The sequence below is a fragment of the Rhinolophus ferrumequinum genome, chromosome 21 (genome assembly GCF_004115265.2).
Source record: "Rhinolophus ferrumequinum isolate MPI-CBG mRhiFer1 chromosome 21, mRhiFer1_v1.p, whole genome shotgun sequence".
NCBI classification, from domain to species: domain Eukaryota; kingdom Metazoa; phylum Chordata; class Mammalia; order Chiroptera; family Rhinolophidae; genus Rhinolophus; species Rhinolophus ferrumequinum.
In genome coordinates, this window is record NC_046304.1 from 41219851 (window position 1) to 41234901 (window position 15051).

At 38.8% G+C, this 15051-nt stretch overlaps 1 protein-coding gene across 5 annotated transcripts in view; it reads right to left on the reverse strand.

Moving 5' to 3' along the window:
- CDC27 (cell division cycle 27) overlaps positions 1–14436 on the reverse strand; it is a 58492-nt gene extending 44056 nt beyond the window's left edge. For 4 of the 5 annotated variants that reach the window (XM_033090246.1, XM_033090247.1, XM_033090244.1 and 1 more), the window contains exons 1-2: positions 14271–14436; positions 10–85 (exon numbers count right to left, since the gene is read on the reverse strand). In XM_033090246.1, coding sequence (XP_032946137.1) covers positions 10–85; positions 14271–14297 — 103 coding nt within the window. In that variant the 5' untranslated portion in view covers positions 14298–14436. Of the gene's footprint in view, positions 1–9; positions 86–14270 lie in introns of those variants that run through there. The other variant, XM_033090248.1, reaches the window with a different exon arrangement.
- Positions 14437–15051: the final 615 nt, after the last annotated feature.

Here is a 15051-nt window from a genome sequence, read left to right on the forward strand (position 1 = left end):
ATTACAAACCTTCTGCATACAGTCGTTCTGCGAGGAAAACTGCATCTCGGTAAGCATAGTGGTTTAGTGCTTGCCATATAGCAGCCTGCAAGTGGAGGAAAAGAACATAAATATACAAACATATAGAGTTGACGGTAACTCCTAGCACAGAGCCTTGCATATGATCCTCAAATCAACACCCCTAATTTAAGTAATAAAACCTCAATGCCCACAGTGCAAACTCCAAAGTGTGTTAGATAAGGCTCTTCACATATCTGAACTTACTCACTGGATTCTCCATGGACTTTTGGGCCTCTGTGCCTTTGTAACTTCCTTTTCCTTCACTGGGGAACGTGGGTTATACCTCGTTCCCCAGTCCCCCTACCTCCCCTTATAAATTGCTCATCCTAAAGACCCAGCTTAAATAACATCTACTTCATTGAGCTTTCCTGGCTGATCTCTAGGCCTTTTTTTTGGGGTGGGGTGGGGTGGGTAAACATACCTCTTCCAGTATGAGCACCCATATTAGTTATTCATTAGTAGGTCTGCCTACCCCACTAAGCTACATTGCTCTAAACTTACAGCAGTGGTTTTCAACAATTTTTCATGATACATATGAGGAAGATGTTCAAATGCATGTTACCTACAGAAACTTCCCCGTCGCATACCCTTAATGCCATCCTATTCTCACCCACTCAAGGAAGCATACTGAAATACAAATGAGTAAAGTTATCACAGGTATAACCTTTAATCTATTTGAACATATTTTTTCTTTTTTAGAATTATGAAACATTGAGTACTTGTATATATCAGATAGAAGAACATTTTTAATAATAATGAACAAAAGCACTTAGGCCCACGTACTCCCTATCCAGCTCAAGAAATAAAACATTACCAACATCTCTGAAGCCCATTATGCACTCTTCATCTGTCACATAACCTCTCTCTGACTTAATGAGGAAACCACTACCCTGAATTTTGTTAATCTTTCTTTTGGTTTTCTTCACAATTTTTACACATTTGTATCTATCATCTTTAAGCAATGTAACATTTAGTTTTCTCTGTCTTGAATTTTAAATAAATACAATCATATTACATGTATTGTCCTATGATTTATTTTTGTAACCCAATATTATGTTCTGAAAATTCATCCTCACTGTTGTGTGCAGCTGGAATTCATTTATTTTGATGCCTGAATAGATATTTCCACTGTATAAATATACCAAAACGTATTTTATCAATTTTACAGCATATGAACATTTGGGTTATTTCTAGTTTTTTTGTTTGTCTGTTTTTGTTTTTCCAGTTATAATAATGCTGCCATGAAAACTCTTGTATTCATCTCTTGGGGTACATGTGTAAGAACTCTCTAAATTAGAATATATACTTAAGAATAAAATTACTGAATTGTTGAGTATACACATGTACATCTTTACTGGGTAATGTCAAATTATTTTCTGAAACTGCTGGTTTATGTGTCATACATTTTCTGTTAGGCAATTTGTCTTCTTACTGTTTTACCCAGAATTTTTAGGAGCACTAAACCACAGGAGTTTCTTTTAACCCACCTGGGTTTCTTTTAACTTTTAGTCTGTCATAAGATATGAAAGTCTCCAATTAATTTTTTAAAAAGTAAATCATTCATAAGCTGACATATTTTTAGTAACTATTTTTGAGAGATCTCACAACTGATCATGATACAATTTTTTTTTATTTTTAGCATGCACACTAGCTCACAAGTAAGATCTGATTACCTAATGGAGATCATTAGCTAACATTATAACAGTAAATCTAGATTACATTATAAGTGATTAATACAGCTTGGATATAGTAAAGCTCAAGTATTTGAACAAACAAGCAAATGTTTAATAACATTGCAATGAGGATTAATTATAAATTTTTAAAATTAGAAGTCCTAACAGTACTTGATGACTTAGTCCAGGAGTACATTTTTCTATTTCCTTAACAAATAAATGGTAAAGTAACTTCATTTGGGGTCTCTAGAGCCTCTTGTTTACTCAACCTTATTATCTATTTAGTATTTTATAGTATCTCAGAGATGTCTTATCTGACCATTCCCATCCAGATACAACAGATAGGAAGAAGGAGAGAATTCAAACTTAACTTTTGAGTAAACTATACCAACACTGGCAGCATATTTTCCTCCAATGTTAGTGTTCTTAATCCAGTCATTGCCTGCTACTTCAACACTAGCATCTTCTGGGAGCTTTCAAGAAGTGTGGAATCTCAGACCACCCCAGACCTACAACCGTGTTTCCCTGAAAATAAGACCTAGCCGGACCATCAGTTCTCATGCATCTTTTTGAGCAAAAATTAATATAAGGCCCAGTATTATGTTATATTATATTACATTATATTATATTAAAGATCCGGTCTTATAGTAAAATAAGACCAGGTCTTATATTAATTTTTGCTACAAAAGACGCATTAGAGCTGATTGTCCGGCTAGGTCTTATTTTTGGGGAAACACGGTAAATCAGAATGCATTTAAACAAGATCCCCAGGTGATTTTTATGCATGTTAAAGTTTGAAAAGGACTGACCTAGAAGACTTACTCTAATTAAAAACCTCCCTATTCAGCAGAATCCCCAAAGTCAAAGAGGTTGTCTCATTTAATGTTAATTCAGATGCCATGAATAAAATAATTTCGAATCCTTCAGGTCACGTCCCTTTGCTTTAAAAGAAAGACTTGAATTACTCAAGTTCCACAGCCTTAGGCCTTCATGTTCCTTCTCAGCCCTAACCCACTTCTTATTCCTATTAAAACATCCTACATATGAATGGAAATGAATCATAATTCCATCACCTTTCATAATCCGCCCAAATCAGTTGGGCTACAAAGAAATTTCCCTTTGGTAAGAAATGTAATAGCAACTATCATTTCACTCGCCCCCAATATTTTCAGTAGTTGGCATATTCTGTAAAATGATTCCAATATATGTGCATAAAACTTATCTGCTCTAAATAAGAGAAATCCTGGAATTTTCAGATGTTTATAGAAAAAAAAGAGGTCACTAAATACCAATAGGACCTGTTAAGTACTGTTAGATCACTATATGATTCTTCCCTAATTAGAGCCATCTAAACGAAAAAGGTACCCAAAACAGGCTATGCTGAAACAGCCAGAACCTTCAATAAAATGTTCCCATCTCTGCTGCTCCTAACTCTTCCGTGTACCATTAACCAAGGATCGAAGGCCCCAGTCCTTACTGCTCCTCGGCTTTACTTCTGATAGCATCTGCCTGTGATGGATATCAACATTATACGTAGCTATTTAGAGTAAAAGGGTATATTATCATTTGTGTGAGGAAATGTTTTTACTGATTCCAGTGTGACTTACTATGAATGATAAAGCAATTGGAGGGGTCTTTTTAACTTTCTGAACTGGGGGGCTCTAGTACTCATTCATTCAGTAAGTATTTACTGAGTACCTACTATGTGCCAAGCACTTTCTAGAGTGGGAGTACAGTAATTAATAAATAGTTTCTGTTCCCACGGAGTACCTTTCAGTGTTACTCCTGACGAGATCAGTGGCTATCAACTCTTGCTTGATGGTGCTCTACTTCAAAGCCACTGACTAAATCACAGTCCCTGGTGGCTGGGATTGAGTTTAGGTATCCTTATTTTTAAACCTTTTTACTGGTAAGCATTCAGGGTTCAGAACAATTCTTCTTCATTTCTAGGTAAGTACTTAGTTCTCCCTCCTTTTTTTTTTTTTTTTAAGATTTTATTGGGGAAGGGGAACAGTATGTACTTCCAGGACTTTTTCCCAAGTCAAGTTGTTGTCCTTTCAATCTTAGTTGTGGAGGGTGCCGTTCAGCTTCAAGTTGTTGTCCTTTCAGTCTTAGTTGTGGAGGGCGCAGCTCAGCTCCAGGTCTAGTTGCGGTTGCTAGTTGCAGGGGGCACTGCCCACCATCCCTTGCAGGAATCGAACTGGCAACCTTGTGGTTGAGAGCCCACGCTCCAACCAACTGAGCCATCCGGGAGGCAGCTCAGCTGAAGGTGCCGTATTTAATCTTTAGTTGCCGGGGGCGGAGCCCACCATCCCTTGCGGGACTCGAGGAATTGAACTGGCAACCTTGTGGTTGAGAGCCCACTGGCCCATGTGGGAATCAAACCGGCAGCCTTCGGAGTTAGGAGCACGGAGCTCCAACTGCCTGAGCCACCGGTCGGGCCCCTTCTCCCTCCTTTTATAGCACACTCTTGAAAAACTTATGAAAGCTATGAGGCTCCCCAGAAAAAAGCACATGCAACTATATACAGAAAACCTGTATATAGTGCTGGGGTTCGCAGATATCTTGGTTTATTAAGAAACACTGGTCTAGCTGATGGGAGACAGTATTAGAGCCTGATACATAACAGGAGATAGATATATTTGTGGAGTTGAATTTAGATATAGTAGTCCCCCTTTATCCTTGGGGGATATATTCTAAGACTCCCAATGGATGCCTGAAACTGTGAATAGTACTAAACCCTATACATACTATGCTTTTTCCTATATATACATACCTACGATAAAGTTTAATTTATAAATTAGACACAATAAGAGATTAACAATAGCTAATAATAATAAAATAGAACAATTGTAACAATATACTGTAACAAAATTTATGTGACTGTGGTCTCCTTCTCTCAAAAGATCTCATTTGTACTGTATTCACCTTTTCACTCTTTAAAAGAAGCACTTTACAGCTTCTCTTTGGCATATCCAAATCACCAGCATCACTGCTCTTGCACTTTGGGGCCATTATTAAGTAAAATAATGGTTAGTTTACTAAGCACTAACTTGACTTTACTAAGCGCTGTGATAACACAATAGTCAGTCTCATAATGAGAAGCCTACAAAGTGACTAATGAGCAGGTAGCGTAAACAGCGTGAATACGAAACAAAGGGATGAGTCACATTCTAGGTGGGATGAAGCAGGATGGTGCTAGATTTCATTACACTAGTCAGAACAGTGTGCAAATCAAAACTTATGAATTGTTGGGAGAAGAGGGAGGGGGAAAAAAACTTATGAATTGTTTATTTCTGGAATTTTCCATTTAATATTTTCAAAACGTGGCAGGCCACGGGTAAGGGGGAACTACTGTACTTTTAGTTGCTGCCATCATCATTATCATCATGTCTTCCTCTCTGATCAAAACTTTCTAACAATTCCTCTTGGACAGCCTCATAAAATTTACAAAATAAATACCTACAGAATAAAACACAAACTCCTTAGTAAACTATTCGAATCCCATCTGGCTTTTAATCTTCCTTTGACAGCTCTGCTTTCACATCTCACTAAAGCTGCCTATGGTCTGGAACTAGAAAAGGCCTCTATAGGTCCCGAAACATCCACTGTATTTTAATACTTCCGAGTTTTTGCTAACATTGTTGCCTGTGTTTGGGCTGTACTTTTCTTTACCTTCTATCTCCTGAAATTTTAGTCATCCTTTCCTCAAAATTCAGCTTACATGTTCCTCTCCCTTTCATGAAGCCTTCACTGATCTATCCCATGCAATATTAATAACTCCATCCTACGGGGTTCTAGACAGTTTTGTTTATGCTTTAAAAAAATAATCAGGCTGTTTACGAAAGTTGGTTATATTACTTGGTTAACTACATAGGTTGCAACTTCTTGAAGACAAAAATCAGATTCTATTTTTCTCTCTAACTCCCTGGTTATCCTACTTAACTAGCTATTTCCCTAGTTACCCTGGATAACTGCCCTTAAACATAATGAATGTTCAGCAAATGTTTGCTGAATATTTATTTTGGAATTCTGAATGCATTTTCCATTTCCACTGACCTACAAACTTTTAGAAACCCAATCTGGAGATAAAACATAAGTTAAGACATTCCTACTACAATTGATTTTATATGAATCAAATGGAACATTAATGTTGACAATATAAATAGAAAACAACATCTAGTTGTTTCTTTCTTGACACAATAAACAAAATATTAAAAAGCAAAAATCTGATAAGGAGATATGGGTCAGTCTGATAGAAGGGTTAGAATAGATCAGGTTTGGGGCAATAAAATCTCTTAGTGGTGTGATCTACAAATACCTGGAAGATACCTAGATTTTTCTGGTTAATAGCAGCTTAGATCACATCGTAGACTGTCCTCTAGACTTTCCTCCGTACTATTCAGATCGTTTGCCTTATCATCCTACTCAATATACCTACCACTTTTGAAACAATCAGTCATCCATTCAGTAAACATTTACTGAACATCTACTTTGTTTGCTATATGATCCTGATTTCAGTAAAAAACTTAACCAACTTGAGAAAATCAAGTTCTTCAGCTGTACAAAGCCTTAACATTTTGGATTTTCAGATCTCTACTGACAATAAGAAACTATGAGTAAGCTAGGCATTCATTATTCCATAGGCACCTATTTGGTCACTGTCATTGCGGTCTCTGTGCTTTTTTTTATTTTTCAATCAAACAATTGGGAAGCTGAACCTCAGAACAAAAACATGTGGTGTTGGAAAGGGGTAAATTTAAGCGCAGGTTTCAAATATACTACACAATCACTGCTGTCTAACCTACATCTCCTTTATATTACAACATAGCAAAGAGATAGATAAAAGGTAATGTGATAAACTATGAGAGTTCTCTTCAGAAAATTTCCACATTGGGACTATATAGTAACTCCCAAAAAAAACAACAAAAAAACCCCAAAAATCTCCTGATAGGCTAAAGGGTATTCAAACCTAATTTCACTCAACAACTATTTCTTAAATGCTTAATATGATCTCCACACCCCAATCCAGGTCAGATAAAGGGGATCTCTCTGACACTAATCAAGATGACCATGGCACTTCTCTGAGCTAAGAACTGATGTGGCCTTCTGGTGACCTACCAGACCATATATGACCTACAGTTCTGGAACCAAGCATAGAGGTAGCTTTCAAAATGATATTTAAATTAGACAACTAAAGTAATAATGAAAGAGAGAAACTCAATAAACATTTCCTTTTTAAGGCAGAGCAGTTTTTTCCTAGATTGCTTTAATAGAGTCTTATTTGGCCTTTCTGAATTCTTTTCCACCCTAGGATCCATTCTCTCTCTGTGAGCTTCTCCCAAATCAGAGCTGATGCTATCACCCCTCTGCTAAAATCCTTCAGGGGCTTCTCATTGTCCTTAACAATAAAAACCAAAGTCACCAAACTCGGCAGTGTGGTATAGTCCATGCTTACCTCTCCAATTCATCTTGTATCATGCTTTTCGTGTTAGCACAACAACCTTCTTTCAGCTCCTCAAACCTGCCATGTTACCCTCCTGTCACACGTCCTTTAAACATACAATGCAGTTTACCCGTCACGCTCCTCCTTTCCTCCAAACCATGCAGATTCTAGTCATTTTTTGAACTTCTTTCTCAGGAAAGGCTTTTTTGGGACCCCTAGATGAGGTCAGGCATCCTATTATACACTCTAATAGCACCAACTACCCTTCCTTTGTCACACTTCTCACTGTTGTAATTTGTATTTATTTAGGATAGTGCTGCATAATGTCTTCCTCACCATAACATAAACACTAGAAAGGTAGGGACATCTGTTTTTGCTCACTATTATAATCCCAGCACCTACTGGGCACTTTTTAAGCAGTAATGTACATAGAATGAATACACAAATGATCCTTGACTCTGGCAGTCCTCCAATCACTAGCATCTTCAGTTAGCCTTCGCCTTAAGTGTCTCTGCATTCTTGTGTACTCCATACACACTTAAGGATCTCTGGAAATCTCTATTAGAGGAAACTTTGTGGCACATAGAAGAATTATTTTGTATTGCAAATAATCACCACCTAATTACTCCTTTATAAAACATGGGGATTTCTTAAGAACTTACTTGTTTAATTTTGTTGTAAATGAAAAACCATGGTGAGTAGAAAGAATATACTCAGGATTTGATGATGTTGGAGACCTTTGTTCAAAGTTGTGTGCCGGTACTTTCAGCAGTGTGACTTTAGGGGTGATTATTTAACTTTCTTCAGCCTCAATTTCCTCATCTGAAAATTGGAGCTCTATTTCTTGGATTTGTGTGAATTAAATGAAATGATACATATATAGTGCTCCTAGTATACTGACTGGCACACATTAGGCACTTAAAACCATTTTCTTAAGAGCCTGGTGGCTCAGGCGGTTAGAGCTCTATGCTCCTAACTCCGAAGGTTGCCAGTTCAATTCCTCCAGTCCCTCAAGGGATGGTGGGCTGCGCCCCCTGCAACTAGCAACAGCAACTGGACCTGGAGCTGTGCTGCGCCCTCCTCAACTAAGACTGAAAGGACAATAACTTGAAGCTGAATGGCACCCTCCACAACTAAGATCGAAAGGACAACAACTTGACTTGGAAAAAAAAGTCCTGGAAGTACACACTGTTCCCCAATAAAGTCCTGTTCCCCTTCCCCAATAAAAATCTTTAAAAAAACCCACCATTTTCTTTCCCATCTCTTAATATAAGTTTTATATATATATATACACACACACATATATGTATTGTATAATTTACAGTTTCCATTATATAACATCTCCCAGCATATCTGCCACAATTATTTATTCTGTGACGCATAAGCCACAAAAGATGCAATGATTCACCAGCTACCTTAGTACTACTGATAACCAGGAAAATTTGACACATATATACTACAGCCATAAAGTCCTAGAACTTTGAATTATTTTCTTTCTAAAATCAAAGAAATGAAAGAGAAAAATAAAAGCAGTATATTCAAGAGTTCTATCCATTTCTGATTTAAAGTCAAGCTTTGTTCAGAATAACAACCCTTTATCACCAATTCTTGAGAGGGTCATAAAGGCAAAGTGAAATCAGCAAACTCAACTTCCCATAAATCCCAGTAGTAAAACTTGCCACTTAAGAGAACGCCACATATAGCTTCCATTACTACTGTATTTCCCCGAAAATAAGATCTAGCCGGACAATCAGCTCTAATGTGTCTTTTGGAGCAAAAATTAATATAAGAGCCGGTCTTATATATAAGACACCAGCTTATATTATATAAGACCTAGTATTGTATTTGTATTTATATTGTATTATACTATACCCGGGACTGAGTCTTATATGTAATATAAGACCCAGTCTTACATAAGACTTATATTACATAAGACTGGGTCTTATATTAATTTTTGCTTCACGAGACGCATTACAGCTGATTGTCCAGCTACATCTTATTTTCGGGGAAACAGGGTAGCTTGCCCAAAGCATCAATAGTGCCAAGATCGAGAAACCTTGGTGTATATTACCATGTAACTGGATTTTTCTACTAGCATGCATGTCTCCCTAGCTCTTGTCTCATCCCTCCTTCCCAACAGCACCAGATTAATCTTCCCAAAGTAGTGCTTTCATTACATAATTCTTCTGTTCAAAAACCTACAATGGCTATTTATTACAATACATTAAATCTAAACTCCTCAGCCTGGATGTTAAGTCCCTTGTAACCTGATTCTCCCTGGCTAGCAAAACCTTATCTCTTGCTGCTGTCAATTCCCATTCTTGCCAAAGCTGTAATATTTCACTCTTCTCCTGTTCCTGCACATCACTCCCAACTTTGGGCTTTTGCTCCTGCCATTCCATGCCAGAAATGGTTTTCCTCTTCTCTCCCAATTCAAAAACTTCCCATCTTCTAAAGCTTTAAGTTCTACTCCTTCAAGAAACCTTTCCCATTTTTCCAGTCTGCAAGGATCTCTTTTCTGAATTCCTTTGTTATCTGTGCAACCAAATATATAATGACTTACAACATTATCCAATTGTTCCTGTTAATCATTCTTACCTTCCCACCAAGACTAGACGCCTCAAAAATTAAAGGTTATACCGCCACATTTCTACTGGCTGGTTTCACAAATGTCTCCAACTCAATTTGGACAAGACAGAATTCTTAATTGTCCACCTTCAAATGTATCCCCTCCTCAAAAAATTTTCCATTTATTAAATGGCACCACCAAAGTGAAATCCAGGCAGCCGTCATTAACCTCCCCCATCCAATCAGTTTTCATGTCTCATTGGTTCTAAATCCAAAACATCTCTTGAATTTATCTACCTCTTTCCTCCTCCATTGTTACCATTTTAGTGTACGTTACCTTTATCCTAAGACTGTTTTTCACTCTTGCCTCCCTCTCCCATTACATTTCTCATATAGTAGCCAGAGAGATCTTAACATTCACAACCCTTCGCTAAAAATCCTTCAACGATTCCCCAATATCCTTGAAATGAAAATGGCCTTCCATTATTATGCAACTCCAGCCACACTGGACTTCTTTCAGTTCTTCCAACGCCACATTCTGCTGTCTTAGAGACTCTCTGCTCATGCTGTTTTCTCTTAATGCTCTTCAAATTACTATTGCTTTTGCAATCTTCAGATCTCAGAATCTGCATAACATTCAATATTATTTGCTCAAAAAGGTCTTTCCTGACATCCTTTGAAGAGATTTTAGAATGTCTTTTATATTCTTTTTGTGCTTGGTACACAGCAGGTGCATAACATTCTTTCCTATTTGATTTTGTCATTGAGGCTGCTTAACTTTTTGCTGTTTTGCAGTACCTCCTTCGGTGGTCCAGTTACTAACCTGACACCTGAACCTGTGTCAGGTCCCTCATAGTAGGTCTCTCTCCTCACACCTCACGCAGGATATTTATAATATCCTGATCACAGTCTGTATATTAATTTGTGATTACTTGGTTAATGTTTTCTCTCTTAACAGACATAAGCCCAAAAAGGGCTACATCAGGACACGCGTCCATAAAGGAATTAAATTATTATGTACTTGCAATGACTTCTTCCTCCACCCTCACTCCCCAAAGTTTATTCTCTCAGTTCAGGTACTACGTAGCACTGTCTTCAAGATACTATATTGTACCTAAATATATGGTGATCTTCTACTTTCCAAAAGAAAAATTCATAAACAAATGTGTTTCAGTTAAGATGAATACATACATTTTTGAATGACGATCAAATAGTCCAATGCCTATTGATTAATCAACGCAGTTACACACATATATTTTTAAAATCACAAAACCTATTTAGAAATTTCATTTTTTTCTATTCTCACTGAATAGAACAATTTTACTGAAACTGTTCACATATATCTTTGACATCAATGAAGACTTTTTTTGTCACCTAACACCATTTTCCTGACCACCTTCAATTTGAAGTTATTTGAAATAGGGTACTCTTTGAATCCATGTTAGATTGTTGTCTCTGTACATCTTATCCCAAGCCAAAAGTATACCTTCACTATCTAATGATCTCTAAAACGGTATGAGGTGTATGGTACCCACTTACTATACTGCTTAGTAAGGTGATTTTCACAAGGCTTGTTTACAACTTCATCTAACACTTCTAACTGTGAATCCCTACTCCCAGGAATAATTGATAAATCTATTAAAATGTGTTTGCTTTTTTAGATCAATTTCATCAGGTGAATTTTATAAACATCCAAATTAGCACTGATTGAACTCATTTATGTGAGTTTCTTTCCCAAAGTTATATTACAAATAATTAACAGAATTCTGTCTCATAATAGGAGAGGTTTTTGTAAAGATTTGAGGGGAACCAAAGTTTTGCCAACCCAAAATATGCCTTCTGGCATAATGATTTTAAGCTGGTTATTAAGAAACAAAAGACTCAGAACCTTTGACTCTCCCCCCTTACCTGTCTAAAGGAATTCAGATAGAAAAAGAAGGGGAGCATCACCTTCTTTTAGCCTCAATATAAACTAAATGTGGAAGAAAGTGAGAAGCCTAGCAAAGCCTGTTTGTTGAGCTTCCTTCTGTGACCCATTGTTTCTGGGTAGCCCAGCAAGAATTTGTTTACCACATGTTTGCTCTTTCTTGTCTACCTGTGAATTGCCTACTTTCCTTTGAAATCCCAGACCCCTGCTCCACTTCACCTTTGTCTAAAATGGCACATAAACCTCAATTGTCCAATGTGTCTTCATGTCTCATTTTTATGACACCCCGTCATGCACATCTGTAATAAAATTTGGACATTTTCTCCTGTTAACCTGTCTCATGTTAATCTGATAATTAGCCCAGCTAGAAGAAAACAGAAGGTGGGGCAAAAGTTGGTTTTTTTGCGCCCCCACAGACAAATAACACTTTTACTACGAGAAATAATATGGAGGAGCTTATATTTAGGCTTACATGGTATATCACACTGAGTACCCCACATTAAAATTTTAAAGAAAAAAAAAGCAGAAAACAGTTGCTCACCTTTTCTCTCAACTTTTTCCTATGCCCAGTAATACCTTGAGTTATGCCAAGAAAGGAAACAACTTTCCATCTTACTCTCATTCCTATACATATGCATACAATCACTCGCCAGTTAACAAAAAAAATAGTACCTTATTTATCTGTCCTATTTTTATTTTCCTCCTAATTCTTTCCATTTTCAGCACTATTCCTGATTAAAGTTGATCTTTATCACTGTAGCCAAAGTTGCTTGTTCCTCCCACTGCTCCAGATCCCTTCCTGAATGGTATCTTACTTGTATACTATAAGTCACAACCAAAATTCTCACCTAGCCATATCCGAAAGCTTCTTACCACCATCCCTGAATCTAATGGGCCAAAGGTAGTGTGAAAAAAAACCCCAAAAAAAACAAATTTGACTTTTAAGCCTTAAAAATACCTAAGTGTATTACTGCCAAGAGTAGTTTAAGGGAAAAAAAAAAGGAAACCTGAGGAATACTGTGTAGGAATAGCTTATATATTTCTTTTCTTCTCCACATTTTTATACAAGTTGAAATTATTATTAAATAGTAGTTATAAGCTAGCAATACAACTAGCTTATCATTTTAGAAGCCTTTTGGGGTAAGAGAAGGCAAATGTATCCATTATTAAGGCAAAATTACAAGAATATGAGACAAATTAAACAACTGAGTGATCTACTTATCCATTTAAGGTACAGATAGCAACTTCTAATTTCATGTTAGGCCTCAAAAAAAAAAACAATCTTAAAAGGGACTCTTTACTAGTAAGAGGAATCTGGATGTTAAGAAATAGCTTTGGAAGCACTAGTACAACTTACAAACAGGTGAATTTCCTAAACTAGAATCCTATATTATATTAATTCAACCAATAATAGCTGCTATATGTAAAGGGCTAGAGAAGAAGCCAACTAGAAGAAATTGGTATTTCATCTGGTGAAGAAGAATTAAGGTAATACGAAGGGGTAATGTATTAAAATATTTACTATTTGCTATCACAGGCCTATTAAGGGTAATATGAATTAACTTCTAAACTCGATTTGCTTTATAACTTCAAAATAAAGAAAGTCCATGACTCAATGACAGTAGTTGATAGAGGTCAACTTTTTAAATCAAGTCAAAGATCAAATGGTGGATCGAAAGTCTCCCAGACCAGACCTGGTCCATCACCAAGGGACAAAAGATTCAGTTCCTTCAGATGGCAGGGGGGAAATGACTTGGCACTGCATCGCACACTTCAAATCCAATCGGGCTTCTTCCATGCCAACAGAGCAGCGTGCGTCAAAGCATACCTTGGTGTGGTAAGGGCAGTGAGACAGACGGAAAAACCATTCTTGGTCTTTCATTTCCTGGACGCCTTATAAACGTGAACTGAAACATTCTTGATCCCCATCAGAGGCCAAGGAAAAAACCCCCGATTTGCCGTTTCCACCCTCTCCCCTTGTATAGGTGCTTGCACCTCAGCACTAGGCCTTGGGAGTTCTCAGATTATTGTTCAGTGGGAAATTCACGGAACGAGAAAAGCAACGTGGGCTACTCAGTCTGTTACCAAAATAGAAATTAGTATAAAAAATACCGATCCCTCCAACCTCTCACAGAAAGACAAAAACCAAACCGAACCACCACCACCCCCCTCACCAACTTGCCCCACCATTATGAAGACCGCGCAAGCTCTGATCAAATGTGCTTCCCAATCATCCTTTAGGTAACAGAGCACCTGGGGCGAGTTTCCCCCGCCACCCTCCGCCCACCCTCATCTCTCACCCCAGCCAGGACCAGGCCCCTAGACTGACAGGAGGGCTAGCCGGACGTCGGCTCGGAAAGGAAGGTATTATCGCCGAATGCCGCTCACACTAGGGGCAGAAGTAACGTAGGCCCAGAGATAACACGGCTTAGGTTGTGGGCAAGGCCTCCGAACTGACGAGAAGACAGGCAGGACCGGGCATAAGGAGAGGCGGGAGAAGCAGCCGGGCCTAGGCCGCACCAGGCCGCGGAGTAGCCATACGCGGCTTCCCGACTGGGGCCGCGAGCCAAGCCTCAGAGAAGGGGGTTATCATTACCTGGACGGGTTCCTGCAGCACCGTCATCCTTGAGGCTCAAACCCACTTTCTGCAGTGCCTCAGGCCCCCCCCCGTAGCGGCTCCGGCCCGGCCAGCCCCGGCTCATTTAAACTCACCAGCGACCGTTACCGGGGGATGGGGGCGGCCGAGCGATTGCCGAGCACCTCCGAGCGGGACACGGAAATACCCGAAGTGAAGAGATCCGCGCGGGAGCCAGACGGAAAAGCCCGAAGGAGGCCGGAAAAACCCGAGGCGAACCGGCGGAGGAGGAGACCGTTGCCGGAAATTGTCGAGAATTGTCGGAGACTACCGAGTCTGACCCAGAGCATAGGTTCCTCTTCTCGGCCCCGCCTCTACTCACGCACGCCACGCCCAATCGTCCACCCTCGGTTGGGCCACGCCCAATCAGCACCCAGCGGGCTGGGCGTGTCGTGCTGGAGCTGGAGGGGATCGTTACGTGGCCCGGCTGCCGTCTTGATTCGCCGCTCAGCTTTCTGGATTAATTCGTGTGCGGTCGATTAAGCAAAGGGTAAAACTCGGGAGTTTGAGGCTGAGTTTAATTAATCATGAAGTATTTGCCTATTGAATGCAGGTCATTTATCCATTCCAGAAGTATCTCTTCATAGCTTAGAGGGAAATAGGAAATTTCCATCCTTCAAAGTTTTAGTATGGCCCCTGTCCTCAAAGAGATTACAGTCTATTTAAGGGAAAAGTGCTGCTACCTTGTGTGGGGCCCATTAGAAATGATGTAAAAATTCAGAGAAGAGGGAAATTAATTGGG